Source organism: Heloderma suspectum, chromosome 6 (genome assembly GCF_057233095.1).
Source record: "Heloderma suspectum isolate Gila_16-S chromosome 6, 16-S_ref, whole genome shotgun sequence".
In the NCBI taxonomy this organism is placed as follows: domain Eukaryota; kingdom Metazoa; phylum Chordata; class Lepidosauria; order Squamata; family Helodermatidae; genus Heloderma; species Heloderma suspectum.
This window is the reverse complement of record NC_139463.1, coordinates 38,447,246-38,464,952: the sequence shown is the minus strand read 5'-3', so window position 1 is coordinate 38,464,952 and position 17,707 is coordinate 38,447,246. Positions and strand designations below refer to the sequence as shown.

At 46.8% G+C, this 17,707-nt stretch overlaps 1 protein-coding gene across 1 annotated transcript in view; it reads right to left on the bottom strand.

Annotated features, from left to right (window-relative positions):
• Positions 1 to 2,605: 2,605 nt before the first annotated feature.
• STC1 (stanniocalcin 1) overlaps positions 2,606 to 17,707 on the bottom strand; it is a 32,919-nt gene continuing 17,817 nt past the window's right edge. Inside the window, exon 4 of the mRNA XM_084808188.1 lies at positions 2,606 to 5,591. Coding sequence (XP_084664314.1) covers positions 5,321 to 5,591 — 271 coding nt within the window. The 3' untranslated portion in view covers positions 2,606 to 5,320. The remainder of the gene's footprint in view (positions 5,592 to 17,707) is intronic.

Sequence of the window (17,707 nt, the reverse complement as noted above, 5' to 3'; positions counted from 1 at the left end):
AGTAAGTTAGTGCTTAAAGGCTTTGTGGTAAAGGTTCTATTGCTTCTTATAGTTTTCCAGGAGTGGCGTACTTCCAATAGGTTCTCCGGCACCCTTCGCTCCTTAACTTACAGGCAGGCAATGGCAGTCGCTTTCCTAATTAAGCAGGCTTGGAATGTGCATGGAACAGGTCCCTATTGATTTTGACTGCATGCCAAAGGGTTTCTCATCATTGGGATGCACTGTGCCGTCGGGTGGAGCAGAAAAGTGCTGTTCTGCTTTGGAAAGTGCAATATGTAAAGTGCCGGTTCAGATTCTTTCTGCAAGTCCTCTAAGCATGCACGCTGAGAACACCCCCCCTCCCCTCCAGCTTTGCAGGGGAGCTGTAAGGCCTGGTCCAGACAAACAACTCCTCACACAAGGTAGGAACAGAGGAAGCTGCTTTACATTGAAACAGACCATTGTTCCCATCTAGGCCTGCATTGTCAACAGTGAGTGGCGGCAGCTCTCCAGAGTTTCGGGCAGGCGTCTTTCCCAGCCCTAACTGGAAATGCTGGGGATCGAACCTGGGACCTTCTGCTTGCAAAGCACGAGCTCCTACCACTGAGCTATGGCCCATCTCATTGTAGAATGCACCACTTCAAACCGTATGTGGTGGTGGGGAATCACCTAATAGAAGACATCCCCTTTAAAAATCTCCTGCATGGTGAAAACTAGGTATCAGGAAGACGTGTTATACCTTAGTCATCTACCTGACCTGCTAGTTTTCTATCGGTATTCAAATGTTTAATCTCCCACCCGAAGTGATACATTAAGGGTGGCCACTTACACATTTCCCCCCCCAAAAGGGCAAAAGAGGACACCGAATTACATTAAATGTGCATATGCTAATTTATATGTATAGTTGCAAATTTAGAAATCATAACTATAATTGAAATAGAAATACAATACATCTCACCATAGTGCAGAACACTGACCAGGTGAGCTGTGTGCTCGCTCAGTCTGTTGTCCTGCTGCTAACTGTGGATGGGCGATTTGCTCTCCCTTCTTATGGTCCTTGATCTTTAAGCTGGACTTGGAGCAGTTTAAAGCCTTCAAACAGAGGACACCTTCAAACAGAGGACTGCCCTCTGGCAGCTCGTCGAACAGAGGACCATCCTCTGTAAAGTAGGACACCTGGCCAACCCAGGTACACTCCAGGAACTGTTTTAACAGTCCCAGGGTTGGCAGCCAGTGTCCTTGGGCCCACGGGTGCTGACATCTGCTGTTGATGATGCCCAGCAGTGGGTGGCTGTGAAGAACCCACCATTTAAAAATTTCCCACAGTGCCCCAGAGCAACACATCAAGGCATGATGGGAGATTTAAAATGGCAGTCAGCTCACAGCAGCCTGCTTCAGATTGTGGCGCTGCTACCTGCCGCCCCTAGTAAGCCCAATAGGGGTGGGGACTTCAGGGGAGCCCACCTGACGGCAGTTTGCCAGGGGCCCCATGGGACCTGGAATCGGCCCGGAGTTTGACCGTTTGTCTAAATGGGGCCTTCAACAGAACATTATGACATTCCAAAGGCCACAGAGCCAAAGGGCTGGATCAAGGCTAAGTCAGTTGAACTCAGTTCCCACTGAAATCAATGGGACTGAAATCATGACTAGCTTGTCCCACTGGTTTCAAGGTTGCCTGAGCTGAAGTACCCAGTTTGGATCCAGCCCAATGTGCGTAACAGAGTTAAGGCAAGTCTCTGTCGGACTGTTCAGCGACCTTTAGGCACACCATGCATGGCTCAGTTTTCTGAAGCCATGGCTTGAGACGTTTGCCACGGTTTCGCTGTACGTATAAGCCATCTGATAATGATTAAAGGTGCTCCCTTGTCGAATCCTTTATCTCAGGGGTGGGAAACCTCTCAGGGGCTGCATTTGCCTGGTGGGCGGGGCCAAAAGCAAAGAGGGCAGGGCCAAAATACAAAAAAAAAAAAAAAAATCAAAAGATTTTAGCTTAAAGCTCTCGCTGCCAGTAACTATGCCTTAGGAGAGGGATTTTGACGTTTTAGAACCTGGAAAAAATGGCACAAAAGCCAGAACCCACCATGCCACTGGTGGTTGGGGAAAATGGGGTGGGGCTACAGGAAGGGGGTGTGGTCTTCTGGGGAACCCCAGCAGGCCAGATTTGGGCCCCAGGTGGACTGAATTTGGCTCCTGGACCTAAGGTTCTCCACCCTTGTCTTTTCTTCATTAAAATGGCATTCCTAGATCTGTGTAGCTTTAATAGCATGGGGTCTCTAGAACTGAGTTGCGTTTTCATGCACGAATGCAGAGGGTGATCCCAAAGATGTTTTTCTCAGAAGCAAATCCCATTGAATTCAATGGAACTGACTCCCTAGGCAGCACGCATAGGATCGCAGCCTCAGTCTCTTTGGGGGCACTAGAACCAAGAATACGTAATGTGGGGGGAAAGGATCCTGTGAGCCTCCAGCTGTTGTAGGGCTCCCAACTCCTATCAACTCCAGCCAGTATGGCCAGTGGTCAGGGATGATGGGTGCTGTAGTCCAACAACATCAGGATGGACACAGGTTGCCCAAACCTGATTTCATGTCTTACCATGCTTATTAAATGGGGTGGTGTTTTTTTTTTTCTAAAGCTACCATGGTCCCGAGGACCCGCCCCCCCCAAAAAAGCACAAGCTGAGGTTATAAAATTAAAATGTAAGTTACAAAGTTGTTCTATTTTGCTTTTTTATAGAAAAAAACAAAGCAAAACGAAAACAGACTCTGCTGGAAGTTATGCACAGTACACAAGTTGTACTGTTTATACCACACAGCAAGGCTCACTCAAGGTTATTCTTAAGACATCTGCCTTTTGCTCAGGATTCCTTAAAGCTTTGAATGAAAATACAGTACGTAAGGTTATCTGCTTTCTCTGAAGCCACGCAAGAGCTATCCAACAGCCACAATAACCTCATAAACGTCACGCAGTACTTTCCACTACCACAGAAGAGTACCCTTGTGAAAATAGGGGCCCAGCGCTCACCAAAGCACTTGCCTGGCCTGTTCCACTTCAAAGTGCAGGTTGGCTCTGTAATGATTGAATGGCTGCTCCTTTGTACAAAAGACTAACAGCTGTTCCTTTACCTAGAAAGTAAGCATGTCAGGGAAAAGAGCTGTTAGCCAAGCCTGCGTGTCAACTTCCTATGCAGGGGGACCTTTTTTGTTTTTGCATGGAGGAGTGTTCAGATATGCAATTACCCACCTCCAGCCTGATGTGGTACCGTCCAGACACAGGCATATCATCTGAGTAAGGGCTAGGCCATCATCTGGAGTACTGTGTCCAGTACTGGGCACCACACTTTAAGAAGGATGCAGAGAAGCTGGAGAGGGTTCAGAGGAGGGTGACAAAGATGATCAGGGGACTGGAAACAGAGCCCTATGCGGAGAGCCTGAAAGAACTGGGCATGTTCAGCCTTGAGAAGAGAAGACTGAGGGGAGATCTGATAGCGCTCTCCAAGTACATGAAAGGTTGTCACAGAGAGGAAGGCCAGGATCTCTTCTCGATCATCTCAGAGGTCAGGACACGGAATAATGGGCTCAACTTACAGGAAGCCAGATTCCGGCTGAACATTGGGAAAAACTTCCTGACTATTAAGCAGTACGACAATGGAAGCCATTACCTAGGGAGGTGGTGGGCTCTCCCGCACTGGAGGCATTCAAGATAAAGCTGGATAGCCATCTGTTGGGGATGCTCTGACTTGGATTCCTGCATTGAGCGAGGGGCTGGACTCAGTGGCCTTGTAGGCCCCTTCCAACCCTACTATTCTATGACTATTTTGCACTGGTGCTAGCGAGCCAGTACAACTTTGGACACACCAGCCATCTATGGCAACTTAGCACTGAGTACAACCCGCCTCCTGGAATTCTTCACCCTGTTCACAGTTTGTTGGAAGTGGGACTCCCCATTAGCAGTGGTGGCGATACAGGTTCTTACTTTTTCCGTGACTTTGCGATGTTCTTGTTGTTGGAGCAGCAACTGTGGTGCCAGCCTAGCCCCTATTTTGCAATACCATCAAATCTTGGACCTAGCATTATCTCAGGGCATCATGGGGGGGGGGGAATGGCAGCTGCCACAAAAAAAGAAAAAAAATATAGGGGAGAATATTTGGCAAAATGGCCCTCTTTTTGGGGGGGTAGAGGAAAGAAAAGTCTTAGAAATGTTCTCAAAAAACCTCTTCTGAGAATTTTTTTTGGCACAGCTTTGGGATTGATACAACTGCTATTTCTGATCTTCATTCAGACTGTGGGGTGCAGTGTCACAAGCTGCACAGGCATGAACTACAGCAACAATTGCGATAGACTCCTCTCTGTTGTCACACTGTGCTAGAACTCAATTTTGGTATAAAATAGGAATTTAAGGAAATCTCAGTCTTGAGAGAATTAAGACCACAACTTTGAGACCAAGAGTCCAGATAAGACATTCATATTTGTCCACGGTCAGCACCATTCATAACATGAGTTCCGCTGACATTTCTACGGTGTGCAACAAATGCATTTTTTTGACCTACAATCATTATCTTCCCACCTAGGATTAGCAGAATTAAGTCTACGCTCGTCTCATCAATGGTGTTTGAGCTACAGTACAGTGAAAGTTTGGTGTTTGCTGAAGAAGTGCTGTTAAGATTGCTTCTGAACACAAAAAGCCAAGATTCATTGGATTTCTTTATGGGAAGGAGGGGCGGGGGGAGAAGAAAAAAGGATGCCTCCATTCCAGGAAGGGACGACATTAAAGGATCCCTTCCCTAACCAGAAACCTAGTTCCATGCAGCTTGTTTGAAGACGGGGGACATTAAAACAAAACAAAACATTAAAACAAAAGAAATGCTATGATCAGATTCCAGGGGCCAGTCTATACATTCATACCAAGCATGTGATATAGATTTCTTGTGACTGTACCACTTCAGAATGTAGACTGAGGATTGTATGATTGGTTCAGGGGCGGGGGTGGCATTCAAAAACTCCCTACCAACGGGAAGCTAAGGTGTCACCGAAAAAGGTTCTAATGAAGTGCTCTCAGATGCTAAGCTTTAACATGTTTGTGTGAGTTCTTACAGAATTGAGCATTTGAATATGTGACTACCCCATCTGCATGTTGAAGTAGTACAGTCCCAGGAGGACTAGCCACATGCTTTTCTTGTTTTGATCGATTGAATGTGTAGATTGGCTCAGTGTTCCTCAAAATCAGTTACAGTACATTTCTGATGTGTAGTGAATGCTAAAACAACAACAAAAAAAGAGAGAGTAAGTAATTTCCTACTTTGGTAGAGCTTGGATTCCCTACTCTTCCACCCTCTCGTGGAACATTACACACTTTCTGAGGAAGTACGTTTCATGTGGGACTGAGCAGCTCCCTCCCCCCGGAGATTCCTGAAATAGATTTTTAGCTTCTGAGGCTCAGTGATACGTCTCCGATTGAAGTCTGCTCTAGGATGGATTTGGGCACAGTGATCCGTTTGCAGTAGATGGAAAAGGCTGGCCATGTTTGGTCCAATTTTGGCCATCAAACTGTCTTTGATGGTCCCCACAGTCTCTTCATCACATTCCAATAAGCTTCTCACAAGCTTGTTGTAATACCTGTGTTAAGATAATTACAGTTAGCATTCATATTTCCTCCCACCAATGAAAATGAGAGCATTTGTATGGCAACTTCAGAGTAATCAAAGGTCTTCACATACATCAGTTCAAGTAATCAGTGCATGCATTTGGGGTAAGGAAGATCAATATCATTCTCCCTATAGTGGCAGCTGGAAGAGCACAGGCACTTCCCTAACTCTGCCTCATGAGATTATGGCACAGGTAATATTTGAACAAGGGACTGCCTGGTTCACAGCTCATTCCAGGGCCGTCCCTACCATTAGGCAGAATGAGGCGGTTGCCTCTGGTAGCCGATGATGGAGTGACAAGGTGTTGGAGGACAGAGCTGTGTTTGCTATGCCACTTGCCCTGCATGACTTAAGCTAGCCTGCTGCCCCCAGATGTAGTGGAGGCAGACAGAATTGGAGTAAGATTCAACTAGCAGTCCAGTCGGCTTCTGCATGTGGAACCGAGGGCTGGGGTGCCATCTTCTCCTTTGCCTCAGGTAACGAAAGGTCTTGGGCTGGCCCTGCCACCGTGCTATGTTATGCTGGCTTTGCAATCCAAATGTCTCCTGTGACCTCAAAAGATTCTGCCCTTTTGCTGCCCTGTTGGCATGGAACGGCCTCCCAGAACATCTGCATGATTCCATCAGTGGAGGCTGGTGGCCGCAATTTCAGAGGGGCTGTAAATCCATTCTGGGTTTCAGTCAGAACCAGCCAGAACTCTAAAGGAGCCATCCAAGGTACTGAACCTATTTTGGGGATAGGGCTCAACACCTTGGATAGCTCCTTGAGAATTCTGGCTGGTTCTGACTGAGACCAGAATGGATTCACAGCCCCACCAAAATCAGAGCCACCAGCCTCCACTGGATTCCAGCTGTCTTCCTTCTTTCAGGTCCCTCCTCAAAACCCACCTTTTCCATGAACACTTTGGCACAACTCCTCTTTCCCAGCCCTACTGAGTTCAGCCTGTAACTAAACCTAAAGACATCCAACTGGAATAATCACAAGAGTCTCCCCCTGTTTTACTCCTGTCTCCACTTCTCTTATCTTCCTTTGTCCCCCCCCCCCCCCGTGTCAAACTTTAGATTGTAAGCTCCTTGGGGGCAGTGATCTGTTCTCTTGTACTTTGTAAAGCACCGTCTGTCTGTCTGTCTATCCATACATGTAAACCAACAGTCATAATCAATCAGCCCCTGATCCTATGAGAGCGAAACAGTTGCAACAGCAAGCTAAGCTACTTCACAGCCACTGAAGAGCTACACCGAACTGTCTAGAAGACAGATGTGCCCTTTTATATACAGATGCCGTTGCATCGTATTACCTAACGGTGGCACACTCACAAGGCCTTACTGAAGAGAGATATAACCACCAATGTAGATTTAGGAGCTTGGAACTGGAAGTCTCGAATGCACCGCAAATGAGGAACAATGTAGCCACCCTTCCCACATGTTGAGACCCCAAACATCAGCACTCTGCTGCAATGGGAGGAGTCACACAGGAGCTGAAATTGCCTAGGAACCTGATAAGAGATATGCTTCCCTTGTCGGTTTTGTCCCTAGCTGCCAGTCATCAGGACCAAAATGCAGCGAGGGTGTTTTTGAATCCACCCATTACATAACCCCTTAAGGCAGCCTTCCCCAATCTGGCACCCTCCTGATGTGCTATTCCCAACCAGCATGGCAGATGAGACCATGCCTTAAGTGGCCTTAACTGGAAATCTAGCTGCTTAGGAATTTTTACCATATAGTTGCCCTAGAGACACAGCTGCAGCCAAATGGGGTCAATTTTCCATGATCCCACAGGGCTGCATCTGGAGGACAGAACCATATGGATGGAGCTGTTCTTGTGTGTCTTCCTCATCAGATTGACCTCGGCAGACACCAGACACAGGCGGGGGGCGGGGGTGGGGGAGGAGTGGAATCGCCTAACAAGACTTGTGAAGTTTGCGCCCAAAGAGCCAGACACTGGCGTCTTAAGAATCTGAAATATTTTTCCAGCCCCACAATAACTGCTCCAGACATGCAAGACATCTTTCAATTAGAGAAAGAAAATGTTCACAAGCAATGCTAAGAGGACCCCTTTTAGCACTGAATGCGTCAGTTCTGAAAGTGAAGGAGAAAATGGGACAGACTCAGTTTTAAATCTAATTATGCGCTGGTCAATGAAACTTTTTCATTCAGTTATGGACACAGGAAATGCAAAAGGCCACTGCAGAGTCTATGCAGTCGGTCAATTCAAGAATGCCCCTTTTTGACCTGAGGAATAGCTGCTGGAGGTGAAACCATTAAACTCAATAGGCAAGGCATTCTCTTTGAGCTTTGTCCCCTCCATCTGCAGTATGGGTAACTCTGGAGCGTGTGCTAAAGCAAGACTTTCAGTAGTCGGCAGAGATGTACAGATTGTGTAAAATCGGTCTGTGTTTCACAGATTGTCAGCCAATCTTTTGTCATCTGTCACCCGACAGAATCAGATTTTTTTTGTTTCCAAATTTGTGCAAATTCACATTTGTGCAAATGCATAGTTGCACAATTTTGCATGTGCAAAAAGTGTGCAAATCCATCAAAATTCACATTTTCGCACTTTAGCCTATGGGGGAAATGCACATTTTTGGCTGGCTTTTTAAATTTTGCGTATTTTTCTATGATGAAATTTACACAAAAGTCAAGAAAGTTAGAAAACCGCTCCAGAGGAACATTAGAAAACTGGTCTGTAAATCTGTGGAATCTGCCTGGCAGGGGAGAAACTGGTCCCCTGCAGAATCCGCAAGTCAGATTCATGAAAAACTAACCTCGTTTGGTTCCATTGCGGATTTCCCCGACATCCCTAGTAGCCCGTGGGGTGTGTGTGTGTCTCCAGCCTGAGTCCCTTATTGCTCTTTCATAGCTCAGTAGTAAAGGCCCTGCTCTGCATGCATGGATTTATTTAATATATTAAACACCTCATAAAATAAATTTCCCTAGGCATTTTCACATTTTAAAACACAATGATAACACAATCCCCCCAATAAAAACAATCAACAATATAAAACCAATAAACATGGCAACACAGCATAAAATATAGTATCAGATAGTAGAGGTAAAAACCATATTGCAGGGACTACAACAATAAAACACTAAAATATCAAAAATATTTTAAAAATACTTTAAAAGTCTGGAAGAACAGGGAAGTCTTAGCGTGGTGCATGAAAGATAGCGGTGTGGGCACCAGGTGAGCTCCCCTTGGGGAAGTATTCCAGAGCTTGGGAGCCACCACCGAAAAAGCCCTCTCTTGTTGCCACTGCCTGAGCCTCAGAATGAAGAGGCACTTGAAGAAAGGGTTGCATGGATGACCTTAATGTATGGGTAGGTACATATGGAAGGAGGCATTCCATCAGGTCCCAAGCCATGCAGAACTTTATAGGTCTAAACAGCACTTTAAATTGGACCCAGAAATGAATTGGGAGCCAGTGCAGGTGAGAGAGGACCAATGGAATATGATCATAATGCCTGGTCCCAGTTAGAATTCTTGCAGTCATATTTTGCACTTGTTGAAGTTTCTGGACTTCAAAGGAAGCCCCATGTACAATGCATTACAATAATCCAAATGGGAGGTGATCAGAGCAAGAATCCCTCCAGCTAGGCTATCTACTTCCAGATAGTGTCATAGCTGGGATGCCAACTGAAGATGCTAAAAGGCGCTCTGTACCACAGATGCCCCTTGAGCCTCTAAAGAAAGTGATGGATCCAGGAGCACCTCAATTTGTGCACTTAATCTTTCAGGGGAGAGTGCAACCCCCTATAGAAGGTTGAATCTCACTCATCCAATTTGAGGAACTACCCAGTAGCAATGGCTCTGTCTTGTCTGAATTGAGCTTTTTTTTTTTTTTTTTAGCTCTCATCCAGTGCATCAATGCAGTCAAGCATCAGTCCATCACCCCCACAGCCTGAACTGGCAATGAAGATAAGGAAAAGCAGAGCTGCATGCCACCTATGTACTGATGACAGCATGCTCCAAACCCCCAAATGACCTCACTCAGATGTTAAACGTTATAGGCAACAAGATTGAGGGACTCCAAAGCAAAGATGCCATGGAGCCAAACAGAACCCCCGCCCCCCCAGCACCACCTTCTGAAATTGTTCATCCAGGTAAGAGTGGAACCACCACAAAGCAGTCCTACTCACACCTAACTCTGACAGCCACTCCAGAAGGATACCATGGCTGATGATGGCATTGAAAGCCACTGAGAGGTCAAGAAGAATCAGCAGGGCTGCACTGTCCCTGCCTCTCTCCTGATAGAGGTCATCCTGCAAGCTGACCAAGGCTGTTCCTGTGCCTGGACTCTGATTGAAATGGACTCAGAAAATTGGTCTCATCCAAAAGATAGGTCAGCTGTCACATGCTCAAGGACCTTTGCTAAGAATCGCCTTCCCCAATACAGCCCTGTGAAATCGTCAAGATCATTGGAGGTGGTCTTGCTGGTTGTACCACGGTCTGCAGATTGCCATCTTGCAGCAATACAGAAGTTGGACTTCTCCGTGGTGGCACCCACCTTACAGAACGACCTCCCCCTGGTATTCAGGAGGTGCCAACTTTAGCATGCGTTAGGCACCAATTAAAGACCCATCTCTTCACCCAGGCCTTCCCTGAGTGAGTGTGCTACCCAGTTTGTTAAGTATGGTGCTGTATTGGTTTTAATGTTTTTATTAATGTTTTATATAAATGTGTCACCAGTTATTATATATTTTAATTGTATCTTAATGTATATTATAATGTATTTTAATGTATTAAATTTTCTTGTAATCAGCTTAAAGATATTTTTAAAGATGGTCAGCAGTATATAAATCTATTCAACAACAACAACAACAACAACAGTAGTAGTAGTAGTAGTAGGGAACATTTGCCACTAGCCTATAATTATTAAGATCTTCTGGGTCCAGTGATGGTTTCTTCAGGAGTGGTTATACCACTGCCTCCTTTAAAGCAGTTGGGACCACTCTCCATCTAAGAGACGAGTTGACTACTTCCTGAATTCAGCCAGCTGCCCTCCCCATGCCAGATATAATTAGCCATGAAGGGCAAGGATTGAGCAAAGTCAATTGAACCTTAACAAGCACCTCATCCACATCTTTGGGACCCACAAACTGAAATTTCTCCAGCAACAAAGGGCTGGATAATGCTCTGGACACCCCCATGGATTCTTCTGTCCCAACTGCAGAATCCATGTAGTGTTGTATACAAGCAGTTTTGTCTTCAAAATTGCTGGCAAACATGTCACAGCAGGCCACCGAGGGCTCCACCACATCACTGTTGGGGCCAGATTTCAAGAGGCCATGAACTGCTCAGAAAAGCTCTGCTAGACAATTTTGAGAGGACACAATGGTAGCAGAGACAAACTGCTTCTTCGCTGCCATCACTGCCATAGAGTAGGCATGATAATGAGCTCTTACTTGTGTTTGTCTTTGCTCCAAGTTTTCCTCCACTTGCATTCAAGACATCTCTCAGCTTGCTTCATTACCCATGGATCAGGAGTAGACTAAGGAACCAAATGGGCTCTGTGATGCAGGAGGGTTCACTCAAGAGCAAGCATATCAACTACCCAAGTCATCTCTGTATTCCACAAATTAACCAGAACTTTGACAGAAGCATCAAGCATTACAGCTGGAAAATCCCCCAGAACCCTCTGAAATCCATCAACCTTTGGGGGTGAACCATCCTAATAGGTTCCCCAACCTTGCAGAGGAAGACAGCCACTCTTAGACTAAATCTCACCAGGAAGTGGTCTGACCATGGCAAGGGACAGGTTGTACTATCCCCCCACCGTCAGATCGCTATCCTCCTGTCCAGCACAGCAAACTGATTCTAGTGGGTGTCTTGCTACATGTGTTGGGCCAATGACTTGTTGGGGCAGCCCCATGGTTATCATGGAGGCCATGAAGTCCTGAGCTGCCCCAGACTTGGCGGCCTCAGCATGAATACTGAGATTCCCCCCAGGACCATCAGTATCGAAGACCATCTCCACCAACTTAATCAAGGAGACTGCTGGGCAGTGGGAAGTGTGGTATGTCAGCAGAATCCCCAGGCTGTCCCACTTGTCCAAAACAGGATACACACACTCTAGAGTGGTACTCACTTGGACAGGAAGCCTGGAGAGAAAGATAGATTCCCATAGACCACAGCAGCTCCCCCTCCCCAAACTTTGAGCCTATTCTGGTGCTGAATCGAGTACCCAGGGCGACACAGCTGGGAAAGACTGACTCCTTCCAGTTCCCCCATCCAAGTCTCAGTTATGCATACCAGATCAGCCTCATGATTTTATTATAAATGGACCTGCCATTCAACGATGGCACCAGAAGGCTTGTAGGGACACTGGCAAGACAGCTACAGACCCTCTGACTGCGGTCCGAGGTTCAGTCCCTGGAATCTCAGGTTATGGTAAAGAACCTTCTCTGTCTAAGCCTGTAGAGCAGCCTTCCTCAATGTGGTGCCCTCCAGGTGTTTTGGACTTCAACTCTCATCAGCCCCAGCCAGCACAGTCAATGGACAGGGATGATGGGATTTGTAGTCCAAAACACCCAGAGAGTGTCAGCTTGGGGAAGGCTGCCTTAGAGCAGTATACTTTAAAGGCAAGGTTCTTTCACCTTGTTTGGAAAATTTCTCCAGAGGCAGCTCTATATTTGGGGCAAATAGGGCAGTGACTCCCTGCCTGTCCCTCACCCACTGGTGGCAGAGAGGTCCCCCCCGCACAACCAGGTACATTTGCTCCACTGCTTCCAAGTACCACATGCGGTCTTCTCCTGTACACCTCAGTAGAACCTCAGTAGAGTGTTGAGCATCTGCCCTGTCCTCCGCCCCACCAGGCGCCACTGAACTTCTCCACTTCCCACAAGTGCCTGTATGGCAACTGAGACCCAGGCAATATGGACTAGCACCTGGTCTAGCTGTGGGAGGTGCTGGTGGTGTGAGTTCTTTCCCTGACATTACTTGGAGGGGTGTGTAGCAACATCAACAGCAGCCAAAGTCTCAAGTGTGAGCACAGGTAACATGAATCATCTGAAGCCATGGTGATTCACAGGCAATAAAGTGATTAGCAACTCATTTAAACTTTCTAAGAGCATCCCCCCAGATATGTGGCTATTTATGAAGAGTTATACAGACAGGGATGGGGGAGAAGGCAGGACACTGAATTATGGTACTCAAAAATTCCTGAGTAATAGGTAAATTGGATAGGAAAAGCTCTATTCCAGCCGGTTAGGATAATGACTACAGTTTTAGTTGTTTATTTAAAGTACACCTCTGGGCTAAACTGCTCTCAACACCTTTCATTAATTCTCTCTTCCCCCTTCCCCCATCTAAGAATTTGTTTTCATAGCTGCAGAATTCAGAGTTTTTTTGCAGTGGTGTAGTAGAACCAGGGTTCACAGGAACGCAACGCCAGCACCTTTTTTTTTTTTTTTTAGTAGTAGGGATGCTGACATTATCTGCCACTCCCCTCAGAATTCCCTGTTACCTCTGCAATTCCCACATTAGCTGGGGCAGGGGGAAATGAATTTTCCGATCAACAAAAATGGGCCGGTTCGCACAACACAGCCATCTCATTGCAGGTTATTTAACCCACAATGAGCCGCAGTACCTGCAGCCGCCATTTGCACGTGTAGCCCCTGATCGTGGGTTGAACCATGTTGTCCAAAAACAGTCTTCATGGTTTATTCAAGGGTTAAACAACCCTTGTTTAACGTACAATTTGCATTGTGGGGTTAAGTGAGGTTTGTTTAATTCTCAAATAACCCACTATGACCAGGTTTGGATGTTGTTGTTGTTCAGTTGTTAAGTCGTGTCCGACTATTCATGACCCCATGGACCATAGCATGCCAGGCCTTCCTGTCCTCTGCTGTCTCCCAGAAAATGCTCAAGTTCATATTCATTGCATCCGTGATGCTATCTAGCCATCTCATCCTCTGAAGTTTGAGTGACATGGTGCAATTCTTGATCGGCCCAATCAGGGGCTGCGTGATCAAAATGGCAGCCGCACGTGCTCAGCAACCCCCCTCAGCTCACTGTGAGTTAAATGACCCACAATGAGCTGGCCATGCTGTGCGAACCAGGTCTATATTATTGTGTGCCATCTCTGTGGTACAGCCCAGAAAAATGTATATAAAGATGGTTATATACGCATCATGAAAACCTGCCACTGATGATAAAACATACAATAAAAATGCCTGGGGAAATAGAAGAGGTCTTTGCTTGAGGCTAGAATGACATCAAGGTAGGCAGCACAGGAGCCTCACTAGGGAGAGCATAATCAGGGGCCCACCACCAAAAAGGCCCGTCCTTACACAGTGAGGACGGGAAGGGATAGAGCTCAGGGATAGTGCCTGCGTTTTGCATGGAAAGGTCCCAGGTTCAGTCCATGGCATCTCTGGCTAGGGACGAGAAAGCTCTTGCCTGGAACCTCAGAGAGCTACTGCCTACCTGTCAGTTTAGTAAGTAATACTGAGCCAGAATGGATCAATGGTGTGATTCAGTGCTTTGTGTTCCTAGGAGCCAGTGGTGTGGTGGAGCTGGGGCTCACAGGGATGCAGCACCGGCACTTTTTTATTATCAGGGACGCTGAGATCATCTGCCCCCCCCAGACTTCCCTGTTCCCTCTGAGTTTAGCTGCCGTTCTCACTGTGGCGGGCGGGGGGGGGGGATGAATTTTCCCAGCAACTATCTACTGTCCCATGGTGTAATGCAAAGTATTTTGTAGTGTCCTGGTCCTGAATGGGCAATTAAGACCCATTAGCTTTGCAAACGTCCTGCTCCTGGTGGAGATGAAAACTGCTAGAATGGGTTTCTTGATATGGCTCAACACAGCTTCCTGCAAATTTTTGGACTCTCTTGGGAATGTGTGTGGCTATGTGGACTGGCATGACGAGAACCTGCACTTCAGAATTGACCACTACACCATGGGTTTTTGTTTTTTAACTGCCCCCCGCCCCCAAACTTTCACATATAGTCAGGAGCTGCCTCTTTTCGGCATGCAACTCCTTTGTTGAGGGAACGGCACTGGCTGACTATTCGCCACTGGGCCAGGTTTAAGGTTTTGGTACTAGTGTACAAAGCATTAAACAACTTGGGACCAGGATACCCGAGACAGCACCTTCTCCCTTACCAACCTGCCTGGTCACTGAGGTCATCAGAGGGTTTGCGCCTGGTGGTTCCACATGGACCTCTGGCCTGGTTGGAGCCCACCAAGAAAAGAGCCTTCTGCATGGTGGCCCCTTCCCTGTGGAGGTCAGGCAGGCGCCAACGTTCTGTTGTTTTCGGCACCTCCTGAAGACATTGTTATTTCGAGAGGCCTTCCCTGAGGGACAAGCCGCAGTTTACTATGTTCAGAATCTGTTCTTCTAAAATGTTTTAATCGTTTTAATTATGGGTTTTATTCTTTTATCTTGCTGCTCACCGCTCCGAAAGCTTTGATGTGGAGTGGTATATAAATAATGTAAATAAATAAATAAATACATTCAGATGCAACCCTAGCTACACTGACGCACATTACCCACTGATATAGCCTCTCCACTCATAGTATACATGCGACCTTAAGGACGAAGTGCAAACGGTAGAGGCTATATCAGAGGGTAATGTGCATGCAGGCGGCCTCAGGTCTAATCCCAACCCAAGACTGACTTGTGGCCACAAGGATGAGAAAGACCCTCTGTGTGAAGCTCAGGAGAGCTACTCCCAGGCAATACAAACATGCACAAAATAACAGCATGTTGTACCTTAGGGTCGAATCCTATGCATGTTTAGACAGAAAAAAAGTTGTACAACTTCCAGAATTCCCCAGCCAGCATGGGAATTATTTATTTATTACATTTATATTCTGCCTTTTTTCCTACTTAAGGAACCCAAGGCGGTGTACATCCTCTTCCTCCTCTCCATTTTATCCTCACAACAACAACCCTGTAAGGTAGGCTGGGCTGAGAGTCTGTGACTAGCCCAAAGTCACCCAGTGAGCTTCCATGGCTGAGTGCGGACTAGAACCAGGATCTCCCGGTTCCCAGTCCAACACTCTAGCCACTACGCCACACTGGCTCCCAATGTGGAATGGGATAGGATTGCATCCTTAAAGCTAAGACTTAGGAGAGGTATTTCACCTTTTTTGAAGGGGGAAAAAGCTGGACAAATGCCAGGAAACCACCAAATGATCGGTGGTTGGAAGAAATGGTGTGCGGCCCTCTGGGGAAGCCAGGAGGCCAGATTTGTCCCCAGGGTCTGAAGTGTCATTCCCTTTCCGGCCTCCCCCCGAATAGACAATACTGGGCTGGAAGCTTAAAATAAGTATAAGGCAGCTTCATATGTTCAAGGACAGAAGTTACTGCTTCAGGTCAAGTTAGAAAACAGGGGTGGGGAACATGAGGCCCTCCAGATGTTGATGGCCTGCAACTCCTGACAGCTCTCTCCAGCACACCCAATAATGAGGGCTGATAGGAGTTGTAGTCCAACCACATCTCAAGGGCCAGATGTTCCCCATTCCTGCTATAAAGAAAAGCCATTTATTTATTTAAAAATATATATCCTATTGAAGTATCATTCTGGTTAAAAAAAAAATCATAAACCTGAAATCTCCGCTACTATTTGAGACTACAGGAAAGTGCTCTGACCCTTTAATGACTTCCTGTTCAAGTCCAATGCCAGCAAAGCCATTCTTCGCTTCGGTCCGTGTCGGCTGAGAAAGCAAGATGCCTTAGGAAAAACTTGAGCGGAAACTGATGAGCTGGAAAATGCTGTTTGCTCGGTTTCCAGCAGCACGAGAAGCCTTTGACTTCAATCACTCAAGGGCCGCAACTTGAAGTGTCCCCCGTGGTTGCTGTCTTCCTTCATTGTGGAAGCCCCCCCTCCCCATTTATGCACCAGTCCCTCAGAATCTTTGCCAAACAAGAAAAGACAAAAAGGTGGAACGGCTGCAGCACCAAAAGTTATTTGGTGCAGGGGGGCTGTAATGCTTCATAGCGAGTGGCCTTGTACCAAGTCAGAATGTTGGGTCATCTGGCTCGGAGTTCTTGGCACCAACCTGGCGCCCTCCAGACGTGTTCGACTACAACTCCTGCCACCCGCAGCCAGCGTGAATGGGGATGATGTGTGGTGTAGTCCAACACATCTGGAGGGGGCCAGGTGTGGGGAGGCTGCTGTGCACTGACTGGCAGTAGCTCTCCAGGGATTCGGAGAGGGGACTTCACCAGCCCTGCTTAGAGATGCTGGGGATTGAACCCCTGACCTTTGGCATGCAAAACATGTGCTCTACGGCCGAGCTTTGGCCCCTCCCAGTTTCTCTGCAGCACTGCAGTTTAGCAATACAATGTTCCTTTTCAGCCGCCTCGCCCACTCCAGAGCTACCAGCAACCCATTAAAGAGAAGTAGTTCCTGTTTTGCTTTGTTACGTGATAGTGAAGATAAGAACATAATGATATAAGAAGAGCTCTGCTGGATCAGACCAAGGGTCCATCTAATCCAGCATTCTGTTCACACAGTGGCCAACCAGCTGCCCATGGAAAACCCACAAGCAGGACACGAATGCAACATCGCCCTCCCACCCATGTTCCCCACCAACTGGTGTAACAAAGGCTTACTGCCTCTGATATTGGAAGTTGCACAGAGCCATCATGGCTAGTAGCCATTGATAGCCTTCTCCTCCAGGAATTTGTTCAATCCCCTTTTAAAACCATCCAAATTGGTGTCTATCGCTACATGTTGTGGTAGCGACTTCCATAGTTTAACTATGTGCTGTGCGAAGAAGTGCTTCCTTTTATCTGTCCTGAATCTCTGACCAATTAGCTTCATGGGATGATCCCATTGGGTTCTAGTATTATGAGAGAGGGAATCTCTCTCTCCACTTTCTCTGCACCGTGCCTAATTTTGTACACCTCTACCATGTTTCCCCTTACTCAACTGTTCTCCAGGCTAAACAATCCCAGATGTTGTAACCTTTCCTCATAGGGGAGTTGGATAGTGATATATTCAAATTGTGTTGCTGTGTCAGAGTTTCACTGGCACAGTGAATATGCTTATAGTGATGTCCTCACAAACTTAAGCAGAGGGGGTGTTTTATGTTCCCGAACTGATAGCGAGTCCAGGACTTCCTCCCAATTAAGC